This window comes from Phalacrocorax aristotelis, chromosome 10 (genome assembly GCF_949628215.1).
Source record: "Phalacrocorax aristotelis chromosome 10, bGulAri2.1, whole genome shotgun sequence".
In the NCBI taxonomy this organism is placed as follows: Eukaryota; Metazoa; Chordata; class Aves; order Suliformes; family Phalacrocoracidae; genus Phalacrocorax; species Phalacrocorax aristotelis.
The window spans coordinates 26,137,290-26,155,687 of record NC_134285.1 but is presented as its reverse complement, the minus strand read 5'-3'; the positions used below and the strand labels follow the sequence as shown (position 1 = coordinate 26,155,687).

At 48.5% G+C, this 18,398-nt stretch overlaps 1 protein-coding gene across 1 annotated transcript in view; it reads right to left on the bottom strand.

The window, feature by feature from the left end:
- The window catches only part of TRAP1 (TNF receptor associated protein 1), a 29,893-nt gene that overhangs the window by 10,494 nt on the left and 1,001 nt on the right, over window positions 1–18,398 (bottom strand). Inside the window, exons 2-5 of the mRNA XM_075106054.1 lie at window positions 14,399–14,566; window positions 12,922–13,004; window positions 12,373–12,513; window positions 336–407 (exon numbers count right to left, since the gene is read on the bottom strand). Of these exons, the coding sequence (XP_074962155.1) occupies window positions 336–407; window positions 12,373–12,513; window positions 12,922–13,004; window positions 14,399–14,566 (464 nt within the window). The remainder of the gene's footprint in view (window positions 1–335; window positions 408–12,372; window positions 12,514–12,921; window positions 13,005–14,398; window positions 14,567–18,398) is intronic.

Here is an 18,398-nt window from a genome sequence, read left to right as displayed (position 1 = left end):
AGTGCCGAGTGATCATATGCCCCTCCATAATGACAGCCTGGGGAGGAGGGCATTTGCTTTTGGGAGTGAGGGAAGCCAGGTGCAGCAGCATTACACACAGGGCCCATTAGCGCTGCTTTGGGTACCACAGGCCTCCCATGGCACGCAGCAGAGACCATTAATAGCTAGAAGACTCCACAGGTAGGTTTCACCTTGCTAGAGGGGCAAAATTTCACAGCTGGGGTGGGGGCCAAGGGACAAAACAGAATGAGATATTACTGGGCGAACAAAAGTGACTGTATAACTGGAGAAGACTCTTCTAAGGGGGGGAGAAGGAGTGCCTCATCCCAAGTTACCTTAGAACCTGATCGAGCAATGGTACCGAGGTTAGAAACCAGCTCCTCCTGGGTCATCCCAATACCTGTGTCCTGAAAAGAAACAGTAATTGTAGCTGAAACATCAGTAGAGAAGCATTGCTTTAGCAACCAGCACCTGAGCAACTTCTACGTCTGACTCCCACTCTCTCATGGCCAGTTAAGCAGTAAACACAACAGCAGACTTCAGCTTTGGCTCCACCTGCACATGGTCAGGACAGTGGACTCAGAAGGCACACAGCTCCAAGGCGGCAGCTACATCTGCCTTGTGGCTATAAATTATCAGAAAGCTCAGAGACTCAAGCCTTTTATCAAAAGAAAGCAAAACTATGCCAAGACAGGCTCATTTCTACACCCCTCTAAAAACGCACAGGGTGACAGTGCTAGAAAGACATCTCAGTCCAGTCACGGTTTCACTGTGCCAGGTACCATGCATGTACAGAGACAGTCTCCATTCCTGAACAGGTCAAAAGGGGAGTTGAGGAGCAGCGAGAGGCAGCTTAGTTCCAATCCACAGATGGGGAACCGATGCCCTCACATCAGGAATGGAATCAGTGGCAGAGCAGTGACTCCTTTAACTCTCAGGTTAAAGTCCCTTCTCTACAAGCACCACATTCACTGTCCCCATCTACTCTGTCTTTTCCTTCCTCCTCTTCCCTTGTGGAGCATGCTATGCTCCACAAGATGTGAGTATGAAGCTTTCAGTGTCCAGGTCCCTGAGAGCTAGATATTGCAGTGCCTGTGGGAACAGTCTAACCCCAGCTGGAAGTACAGTGCACTGGCCACACCTCACAGCGCTCTGTCCGGGCTTCGAAGGCACACGGCTTGTTGTCTAACCCAGCTTAATTCAGATTTGCACTCCTGTGTGCAGATAAAGAACTCCCTGCTGCTAGCGCACGCCTCTCAGGTGACAGACCCTGCAGCAGCACCATCTGGAAAAGGCTGCAGCAAGCCTCAGACCAGGCTGCAACTTCATTTCTTGCCCCAACACGCTTGCACCCAAGGCAACACGGATAACAGCAAACCCCAGCCAGAAACAGCCACCTTCTCACACAGGACCCCTACAAAAATCTTTCCCACTTTGTAGTCCAACATATTTTCAGACTTGCTCTGCACACATCTTCCACAGAAGCAAAGTGCAAGCTAATGCCCTCTAGGATGCCACTTCTGAAAACCAAGTGCCATTCGCCCTCCAAAATCACAGAATGGTAGGGGTTGGAAGGGACCTCTGGAGATCATCTCATCCAACGCCCCTGCTTGAGCAGGCACACCTAGAGCAGGGGGCACAGGACCACATCCAGATGGGTTTTGAGTGTCTCCAGGGAAGGAGACCCCACAACCTCTCTGGGCAGCCTGTGCCACTGCTCTGTCACCCTCACAGTAAAGACATTTTTTCCTCATATTGAGTGAAACTTCCTGTGTTCCAACTTGTGCCTGTTGCCTCTTGTCCTGTCATTGGGTACTATTGAAAAGAGCCTAGTCCCATTGTCCTGACACCCACCCTTTAGATATTTATAAATATTGATGAGATCCCCCCTTAGTCATCTTCAGGCTAAACAAACCCAAGTCTCTCAGCCTTTCCTCATAAAGGAGATGCTCCAGCCACCTGGTCATCTTCGTAGCTCTCCGCTGCACTTGCTCAAGCAGTTCCCTGTCCTTCTTGAACTGGGGGGCCCAAAACTGGGCACTGTACTCCAGATGTGGTCTCATTAGGGCAGAGTAAAGGGGGAGGATAACCTCTCTCGATCTGCTGGCCACACTCCTTTTAATGCATCCCAGGATACTGTTGGCCTTCTCGGCCACAAGGGCACAGTGCTGGCTCATGGTCAGCTTGCTGCCCACCAGCACTCCCAGGCCTTTCTCAACAGAGCTGCTTTCCAGCAGGTCAGCCCCCAACCTGTACTGGTGTGTGGGGTTGTTCCTCCCCAGGTGCAGGACCTTGCACTTGCAAGGTCCAGCAGCTTCTCTACATGACAAACATCCCAAAAGCCACTCTTACAGTTTCTCTGAGCCATTCTGTAAGGTGGCAGCAGCGTGAAAATTAGTTAAGTGAAAGGCGTTTCTCATTCATGTGAGGAGTTCAGCTCTACTCTAGTACCTCTGAGCACAGTTATCACAGCTGACAGCAGCCTGCACATCCAGAAGTGGGCTGACACACTCCAAGTGTTGTTAATGCAGGGGTGGCATTCAGGGTGCAGGAGTCAGCAAAACGAGCCAGAGCAGAACTGGCTGCTGCTAGATGGCTTGGAGGTGAGATGCCAGAGGGAATTCTGGCACAGCATGCCTCTGCCACCCATGTGGGGCATTTAGTGGGTTATTTACTAGCAAAGTAATCTAATGTCAGCACATATTTTTTAATGTAGTGTTTAACTCCACTGAAGGATCAAACTGTGGTCAACTCATGAGGTTACTGAGTGAGGTGCTGTATGGGTAAGACATTTTTCTGCATACCCAGAAGTCATGGCACAGCAACACCTTCCACTTGATTACATATGGTGAGGCCAGTCAGTCATCTTGGCTGAGAATAGGGATGATGCCCAGTAAGATCTCAACAGCAGGAGATGAAAAGCCAGGAAAAACAAACAGGGTATGGCAAAGTCTCAGGAATCTGACGTGGTCCCTTCCCCCAGGGAAGAAAAAGCCAGAAAGAAAAGTTTTCAGCATCTGGTTCAGGTTTTGTTCATGCCAGACCCTGAACAGAACTCTTAACTTCTCTGATCCACTCCTATTTATAGCACAGTATGTCATTCCCAAATTCCAGTATGTTTAAAAAAAAATATCCCTACCCTGTGAATCTATTTGGCGATTGAATTCTGAACTCCCTGCCAAACTTATTGCAAAATGCTTAATGACAATTCCTGGAGACTAGTTTGATGAGGGTGAATTGCAATGAACAAAGACAGCACAGGTCAAAACGGTCCGGTCCTCCAAGAGCACCAAGCCACTAATAGAGAAAGCGGAAAGCATGCTTTTAGGTGGCCAGCCAAAGATTCTGGCAAAGCAGACATTTCCTACTGCAGGAAAACACCTGGGCAGATTACGATGAAAACGCCATCAAGATTCAAATGGCTCTTGCAACGTACGCGTTTCCTGCGGCTGGCCCTCACACTGTGCTCCTCTGCTCCCTTCACCAGATGGTGCTGCTCCAGGGAACAGGGAATAAAGTGGCAGCGGCAAGTGGTGGTGGTGGCAAGACGGGAGCTCAGCTTCTGCAGAACAGGTCCTCTTCAGTGATGGAAAGCAAAGGAACCTGCCCATGAACAGCCCACCTCTGGCTGGGCCAGTGGAAGCACTGGCAGCACTAGCTCCATGAAATCCAAGGAAGGAGCTGGTGGGACTTCCACTGCCCTTCTCACAGTGCTCTGTGCTGCACAGCCTGCTGCTCAAGCCTCTAAGTGTCTTCACGAGGAACCACTGTGTCATCACACAACCCTCTGCAAACATTTTCTACCTGTGATTGGCCAGCCTAAATGCAAGGACTGCTGTTGCTCCTTGCTTTTCTACAACTTTTCACAGAATCACAGGTTGGAAGGGACCTCAGGGATCATCTAGTCCAACCTTCCTAGGAAGAGCACAGTCTAGACAAGATGGCCCAGCACCCTGTCCAGACGACTCTTGAAAGTGTCCAACGTGGCCGAGTCAACCACTTCCCTGGGGAGATTATTCCAATGGTTGGCCGTCCTCACTGTGAAAAATTTTCCTCTGGTGTTCAGTCAGAATCTCCCCAAGAGCAACTTGTGTCCATTCCCCCTTGTCCTCTCCATGTGACTCCGTGTAAAAAGGGAGTCTCCATCTTTGTAGCTACCCCTTAAGTACTGGTACATGGTGATGAGATCCCCTCTGAGCCTCCTTTTCTCAAGGCTGAACAAACCCAGCTCTTCCAGCCTACCCTCGTATGGCAGCTTCCCAGTCCTTTGATCATCTTGGTGGCCCTTCTCTGGACCCCTTCCAGCCTGTCCACATCCTTTTTGTAAAGCGGGGACCAGAACTGTACACAGTACTCCAGGTGTGGCCTGACAAGCACTGAGTAGAGCGGGATAATGACTTCTTTATCTCTGCTGGCAATGCCCTTTTTGATGCAACCCAGCATCCTCTTGGCCTTCTCGGCCACAGCAGCACACTGTTCACTCATGTTGAGCTTTCTGTCCACCAGGACCTCCAGGTCCCTTTCCACAGAGCTGCTCTCCAGCCAGGTGGATCCCAGTCTGTGCTGCACTCCTGGATTATGTTTTCCCAGGTGCATGACCGTACACTTTTCCTTGTTGAACTTCATAAGGTTCTTGCTGGCCCACTCTTTGAGCCTATCCAGATCTCCCCGCAGAGCAGCTCTCCCTTCTGGAGTGTCTACTTCCCCACTCAACTTGGTGTCATCAGCAAACTTCATCAGGCTACACTTGATGGCATTATCCAGATCACTTATAAAGACATTGAATAACATTGGGCCCAATATCGATCCCTGGGGGACTGCACTAGTAACAGGTTGCCACTTGGAAAAGGAGCTATTTACCACCACCCTTTGGGTGCGGCCCGTCAGCCAGTTCCCCACCCACTGCACAGAGCACTTGTCTAGGCCATAACGCATTAATTTCTCCAGGAGGAGGCTGTGGGGGACCATATCAAAGGCCTTGGAGAAGTCCAGGTAGACAATGTCCACTGCCTGCCCCATGTCATAGAAGGCCACCAGGTTTGTCAAGCACAATCTGCCTTTAGTGAAGCCATGTTGGCTTTTCCCAATCACGTGCTTCATTGGACTTGTGATGGCCCTCAGGAGGATTCGTTCCATAACTTTCCCAGGGACCGAAATAAGGCTGATGGGCCTGTAGTTACCCAGATCCTCCCTCAGGCCTTTCTTGTAGATAGGGGTAACATTTGCCTTCCTCCAGTTCTCTGGGGACATCCCCTGTTCTCCATGACTTCTCAAAGATGATGGACAGTGGCCTTGCAATGATGTCAGCCAGCTTTCTCAACACCCTCGGGTGGATGGTGTCAGGGCCCATTGATTTGTATGGGTCAAGCTCCTGTAATAATTGATGTACTAACTCTTCCTTCACTAATGGTGGGTTGGTGTTTGGATCAATCGTCAATTTCATTCCCAAAGCCTGGGACCTGACAGTGCTGGTAAAGACAGAGGTGAAAATATTGAGGACTTCTGCCTTTTCAGCATCATTGGTGACCGACTCTCATTTTCCGTTTAACAGTGGGCCTATGTTTTCCTTCTTTTTCTCCTTATGGCTGACATACCTATCTACGGCCAGTTTCAATTCGAGCCGGGCTTTTGCTTTTCTAATTGCATCTCTGCACGCTCTGGCAATGCCCTTGTAGCTCTTGACAGATAATCCTCCACTTCTCCATCTCTGGTATGCTTCCCTTTTGCATTTGAGTAGACCCAGGAGGTCATGGTTGAGCCAAGGGGACCTCTTGCTCTGCTTACTTCCTTTTCCTTTGTAGGGGATAAACTGGCTTTGTGCTTCCAATAGAGAGTTCTTGAAGAGCTCCCAGCACACACTAGCTCCTTTATCTTTCATGGAAGCTTCCCATTGAATCCCTCCCAGCTGAGGCCTGAGTGAACTGAAGTTTGCTTCTCTAAAATCCAGAACCCTTGTCTTAGAGCTGACCTTCAGCACACTCAGCAGGATCCCGAACTCCACAATATTGCGATCACTGCAGCCAAGGCTATCACTAACTGAGATATTACGAAGCAGGCTTTCTCGGTTTGTGAATAGCAAGTCCAGCAGTGCCTCATTCCTGGTTGGCACATCTAACATTTGTATCAGGAAACAGTCCTCTACGCATTCCGGGAACTTGGTGGATGACATGCGAGCTGCCGTATTGTTCTTCCAGCAGGTGTCTGGGTAGTTGAAGTCTCTCATAAGGACCAGGTTCCGTTGGCCAGAAGCTCACTTTTAGTGCCCCAAGTATTGCTTTGTTGACATTGTCATCGTGGTTAGGAGGTCGATAGCAGATGCCCACTGTGAGGTCCTGCTTGGAGACAGCCCCTTTGACTTTAACACAGAGGCACTCAATAGAGCAGTCGCAATCACCATAGCTGACTTCGATACATTCAAGGTTTTCCTTAACGTAGAGTCCAACTCCTCCACCTCTTCTACCCTGCCTGTCCTTACGAAAGAGCCTGTAACCATCCATTGCGATCCCCCAGTCATTTGAGGTGTCCCACCATATTTCAGTTACTCCTATGATGTCGTACCCTTCTGAGTGGGCACGGAGCTCCAGCTCCTCCTGTTTGTTTCCTAGACTGCGTGCATTCATATACATACACTTGAGGTGATTACTCTTCTGTTTCACACTTGGGAGACAGCTGAGGAACCTTTGTCACCACACCACTTCCCTTGCAGACAGTCTGAAGCCCTCCCTTCAGTCTGCAAGGAAAGTTTTATCAGGGTGAAAACAGCCACAACAGAGTTATTCATAAAAGCACAAAGCGAATTGTACACAAGGCTTCACAAATTACAAGACGTGAGGGATATGTTCAGAGTTCAAAGCGCCAAATGCTTCTCCACAGCTTGGAGAAACCAACCACTGTATAGCATGAAACAGAATTCACTGTGCTGTCACTCTTATTAACTGACAGTTAGTTACAGAAGCCCTTCTGTTACTCAGCAGAACAAATTTACTCAGCTGGTTGAATTTCCCTTCTGGGACTTCTTGGGGTGCAGACCTGGCTTCAGCTGGGATAGAGTTAAATTTCTTCGTAGTAGCTAGTATGGGGCTGTGTTTTGGATTTTTGCTGCAAACAGTGATGGTGATGTGGAGATGTTTTAGTTGTTGCTAAGTAGCGCTTACACTGGTCAAGGACTTTTTCAGCTCCCTGTGCTCTGCCGGGTGCACAAGAAGTTGGGAGGGGACACAGCAGGACAGCTGACCCCAACTGACCAACGGGATATTCCATACCGTATGACGTCATGCTCAGTATATAAAGCTGGGGGAAGAAGGAAGAAGGGGGGATGTTTGGAGTAATGGCGTTTGCCTTCCCAAGTAACTGTTACACGTGACAGAGCCCTGCTTTCGTGGAGATGGCTGAACACCTGCCTGCCCATGGGAAGTAGTGAATGAATTCCTTGTTTTGCCTTGCTTCCACCTGCAGCTTTTGCTTTACCTATTAAACTGTCTTTATCTCAAACCATGAGATGCCTCACTTTTACTCTTCCAATTCTCTCCCCCGTCCCACCAAGGGGGAGTGAGCGAGTGGCTGAGTGGTGCTTGGTTGCTGACTGGGGCTAAACCACGACAAGAGTAAACAGCCTCTCCCTGAACCATCCCCTCTACGACCCTGTCCCCCTGCAAGACAACACAACAGGCTACAGACCTTCACCCCATTTTCTGAGGAACTATGATGAGCTCTATGGCCACACTTGTTGAACTACAATTCTAAACTAAGTAACATTTACCCTGAAGAGACAGCAGCTGAACACTGATTTTAGCACCCTTTTCGTGTGTGAAGACCTCCCAGATAAAAAGCTTGCTGTTGAACCTTTGTGCTTTCTCTGCACTTTGTTCTAACCTTTGTGGCGTGGGCATTGGACATTTGCAGAGACCACTCTGTGTAACAACAGCTGGATAACTGCTGGATATGTGGTACCTCAGATCTCCCACCATGAAATCCTCTGCTCTGCAGCCTGGAGGGCCTCCATCTTCCTTGACAGAGGGATAAATGAACACCTTCGGCCCCACTATCTGTCCCATCAAATCAGTCAGTCCATAGCTCTTGTATTCATATATACTTTTTGGTAAAGCAGAAGCAAACTGCACATAATTACAGCAACAACTCTAGTTTAAAACAACAAATTGCTTAGTTTAGCTGGTAAACAAGAACCTAGGCAATGTAACATCTTTGCTCATTACCCGAACCCAATTTAAGGCATTGCAGAGCCTCGTTACATCACACAATCCGTTAACCAACCATTAACTGTTGCCTTTGCCATGGGTGGATCTGAAAGAATGCTTGCAGTTAGAGGTACATGTCTGAGCTACCATGCCTTTCATTTTGCTTTGTTGCAAAATAAACACTTGAAACACTTATTTCAGTGCAAAATCTCAACAGTGCATCAGAAGACCATGGCCTACATTACAAAGTAAGGACATACTGCTTTCACCAACTGATAAGGTAATAAAATCCCAAAATGGCCAATTAACAAGTGTCCCCCATGTCATTTAAACACCTTGCTTAGAGAGACTGAAAATTCACAAGACCAGGACAGAAGCCACACTGGAGCAGCATTCTGGTTTAGAACCAATATGGCATGTGCAGCAGCCACCAATGGAAGGCACAAAAAAAGTGATGCATACAGATACAAGGTAATCTTGGCCTAGTACATGGAAGCTGTCCAAAACAGAGAGCCTGAGGTTTCCTTTCCTTTCTAATACCCTGTGTTAACATTGTTTCCAACAATGCTTAGCATTGCTACAGGCTCAGCCTCCACTTGTCCAGGTCTAAATACCCACTGTTCAGAAAAGTACTTCCTTTTATCCACTTTGAATTTCCCATTTTTAAATGTGACATGCTCTTATTCTGGCATGAAGCAGAAGAAAATAAAAGATTATGCTCTTCCTTCCCTAGGCCGCAAGTTATCTGAGATGCGTTTATATTTCTGGTTCCCGAGCTTATTTGTTAAAGATGATGCAACAACTGGAAGCTCTAACCCACTGCTGCAATCAGTGGCACATTTCCGTCCAACTACGGACAGCTTTACCCCTCCATCTCTACCTGTGCTATTGTCTATCTTGTGCTCCCCTGCTTCCTCAAGCCCAAGTGGCAGACGGATGCTGCAATGCTGCACACGGCTAAGGACATAACCCTCCCTCTGCTGCAGCCTGGTGGCACAGGGTGGCAGCCAGGACACAACCCAGCGTGGAGGGGGACTGGCCCCCCACCTGCACCAAGCTCTGTTGGACATGTGGGTGCACCTGCATTGAGCTGCTAAAGCCCAAACATCTCAGTTCCTTATGAGAGCCTCAGGACAGCCCAGTCCTTGTTGCAGACTGTTTATAACTCATAAGCCAGAAGAGATCTGCTCAGTGATACAAGGAGCTGTTGCAGGGAGGAGTGGCGTTTGCAGTCATTTTAACTCCTCCCAAACACAACAAACTTGTTATTTTGTGGCTTCACAGTCATTTTGAATGACTGCAACAGTGAGAAGAAAGCCCAAAGAGAACTGAGTAGCCCAAACTCTGGCAACAATTTATGCTGCTTACCCTTGTTAAAACAGCAGTCCCACTCCCTCACTCAGCAGCAGCAGCTATTAGCTCTATAACCATTTCAAACAATTTTCTCTAAAATGCTAGCACTGTCCTAGCCCTAAATTAAGGATCAGCAACAAGAACGGCTCCAGCCCCTGAGCTAACACAAACAAGGTTACCGCCAGACACAGCAGTACGGCAGAGCTGCGTAGCAGCAACCCCGACTGCACCACAGCCAAGCGCCTCTCACCAGCTGGCCAGAGAGAGCCTCATGCAGGTGTTGAAGGAGAGCTCTGTGGTCACAGGGCTGAGGGGTCTGTAAGGGGTTCTCTCGTCCCACCTCAAAGGGTCCAAAAACATGTCTGTAAAGCCTTAGCACGCAGAACTGCAGCGCTCTGCAGACCTGTCGTCATTGAAAACACATCCCTGAAGTTTTCAAGTGGATTTTCTTAAGAGATGTGACCTTGCAGGCTGTGGCAGCTACCAGATGGAGCTGTCCTAGAAACAGAATGAGGCAGTTTTCAAAGCGGTGGAAGAAACCATGGAATTTGCTAAAACAAGAGAATTTTGGTAAAGGAATTGAGGTGGTGTGATCTGGTGAACAAGACAGTGAACATTCCCCTCTTAGCAGATGCAACACTCGGCAATACTTAGGTAGGCTATCCCTGAATGAGAACATCATATTAAAATTCTGAGTCTCCTATGCTTACGACTGAAATTCAGTCCTGGTGGAGAAGAAAGGAGACCTGCAGTCACTTAGCAGAGATGCAGGTAATCTCCCTCCAGGAACATCCCTGCAATGGAACCCATTACCCACTACAGACCTGCCTTTTCTCAATTAGCGAGACACAACTAAATGCTACAGGGCTTGGAAGGGGACAGGAGAGATCCAACAGATCCAGGGGCCAAGAACAGCATGAAGAGCTGAGGAGAAGGACCTAGGGGTCAGGGCGAGACAACAGGAACTTTCTAGAAAGAAACAGGGTAACCATTGTTACAGATCACACACAAGGGACTTGCTGCTTCTGTTTTGGTGGGTCCTAGTGAGCACAGAAAACAAAACAGTGACTAAGGGACAGGTCCACCTCTGCCTCAATCCCTGCAGGCAAGTTTTTTTTGCACCTTTGCATCCCTGAAAGGTAGGGAAATGTTCTGAATGAGGCTTGTTCAAAGCAATTGTTATATGCAGTATGCTTCTTCAAGAGTTTATAAATAAACACTGGAGGTAAGGAGCTTTAGGCACTACTGAAAAGGCAAACCTATTAAAAGAGATTGGAGCAGCGCTGTTCTCTCTCCCCTCTCCGAGGGCAGTACTGCTGCTGTTAAAAGCCTCCTAGTTAAGACTCATTTAGTCGCATTAGAGATGCGCAGGCAGCCACGTAGGGTGTTATAAAAAAACAAATCCCTAACACATGTAATTGGGTTTGACGTCAAATGCACCCTATCTGCAAGGTGGGCAAACAGGTCTCTTAACCAAACTGCCAAAGAAGGGGACAGCTTCCACAGTTATAGGACATGAGTTGTACGAAAGTCTTGACAGAGTCGGGGGCTACACATCCCCTGTGATCTCAAAAGGGAAAGACGAGCAAGATTGGAATGACAGCCTGCTCGGGGCTAAACGAGACCTCATTAAAGAACCAATGTTACACAGCAGTCAGAAAAATGCAATAGTCAGGTGTGATAGGAATTGCAAAGCCTCTGCATTAGGGTTTGAGAACCTTTGGGTTGATGATTGTGTTGCCCATTGATGATCGCTAACTTCCCCATGGCAACTGCAGCTGCTTATTTTGCAGAGAAACAGAAGTATAAAATAACTGAGCAGCCTCTAACAGGCAGTGCTTCTGTCCCACGTGAAAAACATTGCATCGTGCTTTGTGCCACATCTGCCCTGGACCTATTATGATCAGCCTTCACTTAACACACTGCTCTCTGCCTCTTTCCCTGCTTTCCTGAGAATAGACCACAACTACAGTCTCACAGCTGACACTGTTCCACAAGGGAATTTACCACTTTGCCTCCTTTTCGTTAAGAACTCTGCCAGGAAAACACCAAAACTGAGCCTCAGCCTTCCACCCGGGACAGCAGCCACAAACAAGAGCAATCAAAGTACAGAGAGAAGGACCAGCTCCACCTTCCCTCACAGCACTGAGTCCCACAGGTGGGCATGCTTACACTGATGACCCCCCTCCTGTTAAGCATTTTGTCACTAGTAGGGAACAATCAAAACCAGGGCTGCAGGAAGAAGGACAGACAAGTGCTATGGTACTGCCACAATCTATAGTCCCACCTGCCCATTACAGCAGAGCCTCAGCTTCATCTGGACTTGGCCTGGCCTGGAGCAGGAGGAGATAGAGACAATCAGCAATGGGAGGTTCTCACCACCCCAGCATCTCCCAGTGGCTGAAGTGAGAGGGAAGGCTTGCAAGCTACCATGTAACAGCTCTGACTTAAGGAGGTGTCAGAATTCCTTCCCAAAGGTCAGGATGAAACCAGACTCCCAACTTTTCCATGAATGAGAAATGCAAACACAACCTGAGAAGTGCACCAGACAAGATACTGGGAGAAAAGCTACTGGTAGTTCCTAATAGGGAAGGAACGAGCAGTGAATCTTCCCATGGGGTAAGTGTGGAGCAGATAAATTGGTAGTTTCTCATCAAATCCTGAGGTTATAGCCTTACGAACCAGAGTCCAGGTGAGGACAAGACACTTCTTCAGGCAGGCTCAGGAACCCACAGGACTGTGCTGCCACTCAGCTTCCACTGATCCTTCTCACAGGACAAATGCTAGTTTGTCCTAACGCTCTCGTATTACCAAAGGGAGGTACCTGGATCGTGATGGTTCCCTTCCCACTGTCCGTCTGCAGATGGATCTCCATCTCTGGCAAGGTCTTCCCTTCCGCCATCAGCCGATGACGCAGTTTCTCCAGCGCATCACTGCCATTAGAGATCAGCTCCCGGATAAATACCTGGGGATGAGACACAACCTGACACTGCAGCCTGGCCTCATCCACTGCACGGGACTCCCAGAGAGCTGTGAACTCACTGCCTACTCACAAACTAATTCCCAGCTCAGTAGAAAAAGAACTGTGTTTCCCCATTATCTGCCAGGAGAACAGTTTGTCTGAACTCAGTATTGAAATGCAGAGGTTCTGAAGCCCACCGAGTCACACGACCATACTTACAAATTGTTTTGAAAACACATTTTCAAGGTACCTTAAGAAAACATCATTCAAGAAAGCATGCTCTTTGAACAGCACAGGACTTGCTGGAACAATAAGCAGGCATTCTCCCACCAAAACCATTTTGGGTGTACCCCTTCACAGAGACAGGACTTTGCCAAAAGAAAATCTACCAGCAAGTAGTGGGTTCCTTACTTCCTTCTCAGAGTACAAGGAACAGGCAACAATGTCCAGCAGTTTCTTTGTTTCCGCCTGAAACTCATGTTTAGAGGCTGCACCTAGAATAAAATCACAAAAACATCTTAAGGAACTTCACCAGGGTCCTCTTGGGAAGGAAGGCAGAAATGCAGTCTTACCAAGTGCTTCAGCTTCCCGGGAATGAAAAGCCTGAAGCAGGATGGGACACAGGTAGCTGCGGCCTCCAACAGGATGACAACAAAGGTGCTGTTTACACACCCCTATGAGGCAGCACACTTTGCCAAGCAGACACTCAACCTCTGCACCTCAACTCCTTGGCGCACAAACCTCAAGGCAGTCAATGCCTGCAGTACCAGCATGTTGGTTACCATGCCTGGGCTGCTGAGTAATGAGTGAACAAGAAGTGAAAGGTGGTTCCCCTTGTTCCTAACATGTGCCTCCCGTGGGTTACAGCCTGCCTACCATACTCTTCTGTGACTTGATTTTTCAAGGGAACCATCTGCACTTGCCCTGCTCCAAGAGCTTCTACAGCCAGGTAGCATTTTTCATGCCCAAACAATACTCAAGCAGAAAAAGGCAGATTCTCAAATGTCTCTGTGGAACAGGCAAGGAAGTGCATATGTACAGCCACCTACGTAGACAGGCAAATGTGCCCAGAAAGAATTTTCCTCAGAAAGAACAACACTACAAAACATCTCAGCTGAAAGACCATCCTTGGCCTTTTAAAAACAGCATTTTCCTGCTAGAGGCATTAGAGAACCCTGAAGCAACAAGGGGGAAGCCATGGGTCACACATCACCTCTGCCACGTCTTGCTGGCGATGACCTACACGCCCCAGTGACAGAGGTGAAGCTGGGGTGTGGACAGCAGCAGGAGCAGTGCATCAACCTCACTGGGGACTTCACAGTCCGGCAGTCTCAAAAGTAACTGCCAGAAAGGCCATGGGAGCACAGAGTTAAGACGCTATTTTTGTGCTTGAACAACTTACGTGACTGCGCTTCAAAGCACCTCTCCCTGGATATGTGCAAAGCAATTTATTCTAACTAAACCGCTGACGCCACTCATTAGACCTCCATGATCCAAAGCAATGACCTGTGCAGGCACAGCTTGCTTCTGGGACAAAAAGTCTCTTTTTAGGCAAATTCTAGTGCCTGCAGAGTCTCTACACATATGGATGACCATCAGCTGCCTGGCTAAACCCACAGATGCAACTTCTTCCTGCAGTCTTGATGGCCTCATTTCTCAGAAAAGGCCATTTACGCATCATGGTTTTGGAGAGGTGACAGTGCAAAACAGATTCAAACCACAGCCTGCCAGCTGGGATGCTATGACCAATACCTGCACCTCCTCAGAGGCAAAACCTCTACTGCAGAGGGCTCATCCTCATAGTTGGGGCACAGCTGCACCCAGACATTGTCCTGGGTCTGCCTGCACCCCAAGAGTGCTCCCACAAGACACCTGTGTTCATGCCCACCTTTCACATTCTCTGTGTTGCTGATGATGGTGTGCAGGGGCTCTTCTTCCTTGTTCTCCGCCGTCTGCATGCTGTACGTCCGGACAACGGAAATGCTGCTGGCAGGAATGTTGTACCGGAGGCTCCAACAATGGAGTATTTGTCTTCGGAGACATGCTGCTCCTTTTGCTAGAAGACACAATTCAAGCTATTTCAGTATAAATCTCAAGTATCATCAGGAACAGGAGCACTCTTTAAAGGTCCCATTTATGCAGTCCCGTGGGGAGTTACATTGCCCAAGCAAGACTGAAGCTCCCTTGCAATCAAACACCCACCATTTCACCCTGGCCCTGCCTTCACTGCATAAGAAGGGCAAGTTGGTACTTCAGCCTATTTCTTCTGAACAAAAATTCTAGCCAGATGATGACAATTAGCAGCTTTCACAACGAATTAACTGGTGAGAAAGAGGCAATCTGCAGCTTTCATTGCTGTTACCTGGTCAAGCTGAAGACAACAGGGAATGCTTCAAATTGCACATTACTGCCAGTGAAAATATAAGACCCCAGTGCAAGCACCTCCAGAAGACGCCTCTGCTGCACACACAGCTTTCCTGGATGCTGTACTACCACTTACCATCAGGAAGGCCTCTAGGCACCAAAATCTGTTTCCTCCTGCTCACTTTCATCCCACCAACAGTAGCGAGCTCCTTTACAACAACCTCACTCCCATACCTAAGAACAACTCCAGACAGCCCTGTTTGGCCCCTATCAGCCATCTGAGCAGCTACTTTATGGCAATAAATATTTGGCCCTTAACTGTCTGAGCACAGGGGCTACATACTCCAACAAAACCAGCTCTGGGATAAGCAGCACATGCAGCAACAAAGCCATCAGCAGGGAAAACAAGAGATAAGTCAGGAAACTGCATGAACCCTGTCAAGGACTGGGATTCCCAGTTTTCCTCCTTCCATTGTGCCCGGGTGAACCAAAAAGTCGTCTTCGTGTTGGGGGTTGAAGCAAAACCAAACCTGGCCACAAAAAGACCATTTACAGCACTACAGAGCTCTGTTCAAAGCCAGTTACTTGGTATGATTTCTGAATTGTAGCGAGGATGGCCTGTGCCAGGATAAGAGCCTGAAGGGTGTGGATACGGTTGGACTCAATGATCTTAAAGGTCTTTTCCAACCTAAATGACTCTATGATTCTATGATCTGAACATGCAGCTGTGCTGGAGGCAGGCGGTGTCTTGGCCTTCCCCAACCTTACAATGATCATAAACGGACGGGGCTGTTTTGGGAGGCAGAGGAATGATCCAAATGGCCTGGGCAGAGTGGGGGGAATCTGGATAAGCAACAAAAGTGGTTGGAAGTGGTGACAAGCCCATGCTTTTCTTACAACTCACTCTGTGCTTGCAAGCTGTTTCATCCAGCAAGGAAAGGAGACAAACCCGACACTCCAGGCCTGCAAAAGGCACATTTTCAAGGTGTCCTTTCTTTAGACAAATGGGTACAAAAACACCCAAAGACTGAACTTAGAACGACCAGCATGATTAGAGTCCCTGCAGTGCACCTCTGACCTCCCTGGAAACAGCTTCTTTGGCCATCTGCAGCCCTCCAGTCCAGCTGACAGGCTGGGGCAGCTCAGCTCCCTCCTGAACCTCCCTCCACCTTGTCACAGCCCTTGAGTGAACTTAGCATCCCAGTCCTTTCACCAACATCCCTCATCATCATGCAGTTCATCTTGCGGGGGGGGGGTCTCAGACTCCCTTCACAAGTGCTCTGCAAACCTCCTGCCCACCTTAGCAGGTACTACAGCCAGTATGGTCAGTGAGAGCAGGTTTTGCTGCTCAGGCTGGGCTCTCACTCACTCCAGATCATGAGAACACAAACTCCTGAGCCTTAACAGTGCTTCTGGGTCTGCCCCTCATCCCCAAGAGCTGCTTGAGGAGGCTGCCAGTCTTCATTCTTCCTCCTCTTCCTCACAGAAAGCTTTGAATCAAGATGCACTTCTCCAGCCAGAAGCTTGAGTTACTCCCCAGTCATTCTGCCCTTAAAGAGCCCACAAATAGTTTGTAACGCATCTGAGCACCTCCTACACACCTAACTTCGTTCTCTGCATCACAAACAGTTCTGCTGCATTACCACAGGACATGTTCTCTATCTTTCATTTGACTGCCTTTGTTGGGCTCATCTGAGAAAGCAACAAGGAAAACAAAACAGCCCGGACGACTGAAGTGGAAAGCAGCAGAGAACTCACTGTGTGACTGTGCAGCCTGTCAAGCTTCAGAGAGGAAGGGCCTGAATCAGCCCAGGGTTTGTGTATTTTATTTATGCATTTACACGTGGTTTACACATTTCATGCTTATTTCACGTTAGATGGTGTAGGATACTCTGAAAAATCTGCACCGGTACGTACCTACAGACACACATTTCCCAAACAGTGGAAACAGAGGAGGGGAATGTCACTCGCTCCCTGACTCCAGGATCCAAAAGAGAAGCAGATCAGCAGCAGCTCCGTGCTGACCTTAAGGCCACTTCTGTCACCAGATCCCCAGGCAACAAGGCCCCGGAGCCAACAAAACGGTCACACACCCCCCCAGCCCAGAAACATTAGCTGGCTCTAGAAACACAGGTATTCATAATTTTTTATGTATTCATGTTTTTTTTTGTCACCCTACCTCTAAAGCACAACAATAAATCACCACCCATCAATTCAGAAGCTATTTTTGGATTTGGGTAATGTTTGCTCTTATCATCCTTAATTAACAGCCCATCCTGTGCCAGGTAGAGACAAAGCTCATTAAATGCAAGCTGCAGCATCTTCAGACCATTCGTCTCCTGCAAAGCCCCTGCCTAGCCAGCAGGGGAAAGGCTCCGGGCAATTCTGGATATAAAGCCAGAATTATTGGCACACAAAAGCTCTTGAGAAAGTATCCACTGAGCTACAGGGTAAAAAGACACTCAAGATGACCCCAAGAAGCAAATTCAAAAAATAAAAAGACCAAGAGACAAGGAAGGAATGGCTCTTGTCCCGGTTGAGCACTGCGATGTGCTGGGGCAAATCAGGTCTTTTTATATCAACTTAATCAGACGCTGAGCTTTATCACAGTCCACATACCTTCCTATTTGCATCACCGCCCCACCTGCACCGTAAAAGATGGCAGATACCCACGTTACTCTCCAGCTTCCAGTTCTCCATGAATCCTAAGTGATCCTGTGTGTATCAGCACGGACTGGCCTAGTACGTAGGGAACACACCACAGAAAGGGAAGAACCCTCAGTCTCAGGGCTCCTTTCAATCCAGGCATCTGCTTGCCTCAGTGATTCCTGAAACCAACCGACCCCCCAGGAAACACAGCCTGTTCTAGGAGAAGGACTGCAGCGAACATTTAGCCAAGCCAAATGTCAGTTAGAAATTTAGGATGGGAAATCAAGTGCAAAAGCAGTAGGCAGCTCAAAATGAAAAGGAGAATTTAAGTCAGCAGAAATTACCATAATAGCTTGATTGTTGTGCAGTCGCAAGCCTGAGGATGCTCTTGCAAAGAGCAGCACTAGCAATAACACGCTTCCCTCTCAGATTTCCTTAGAAGGGCTCTCTACCTGAGCACCAAATCCTGTACAAATCTAGGAAGAAGAGAGTCCCCCAATGATCTGCTCACCCCAACACATCTCCCAGAATCAAACTCTGCACCGGCATTAGCCTTCAGCGTTGTGAGAGCCAAGAGACAAGGCTGCCAGCTTCGCATGGCCAAAGGGAAGAGGCGGCCATCCCCTCAGCCAGGGATCTCCGCCTGCAGCCAGGGGAAAGGACACCAGCCCCTGCTCCTCCCTCTTCATTTCCACCCCACACAGCTTCTGCTCACTGGTTTTTTCCCCCCCCCAAAAGACCTGAATGACAGGTTAAGGAATAAAACTCTGCTCTGCTGGAGTACATCTAACCCAACGGAGGCACATGGCTTCTTTCTCAGACATGGATGCTAACAAGCCACTGGGGATTTCCGTGGTGGAAGGACCAAATTGCCC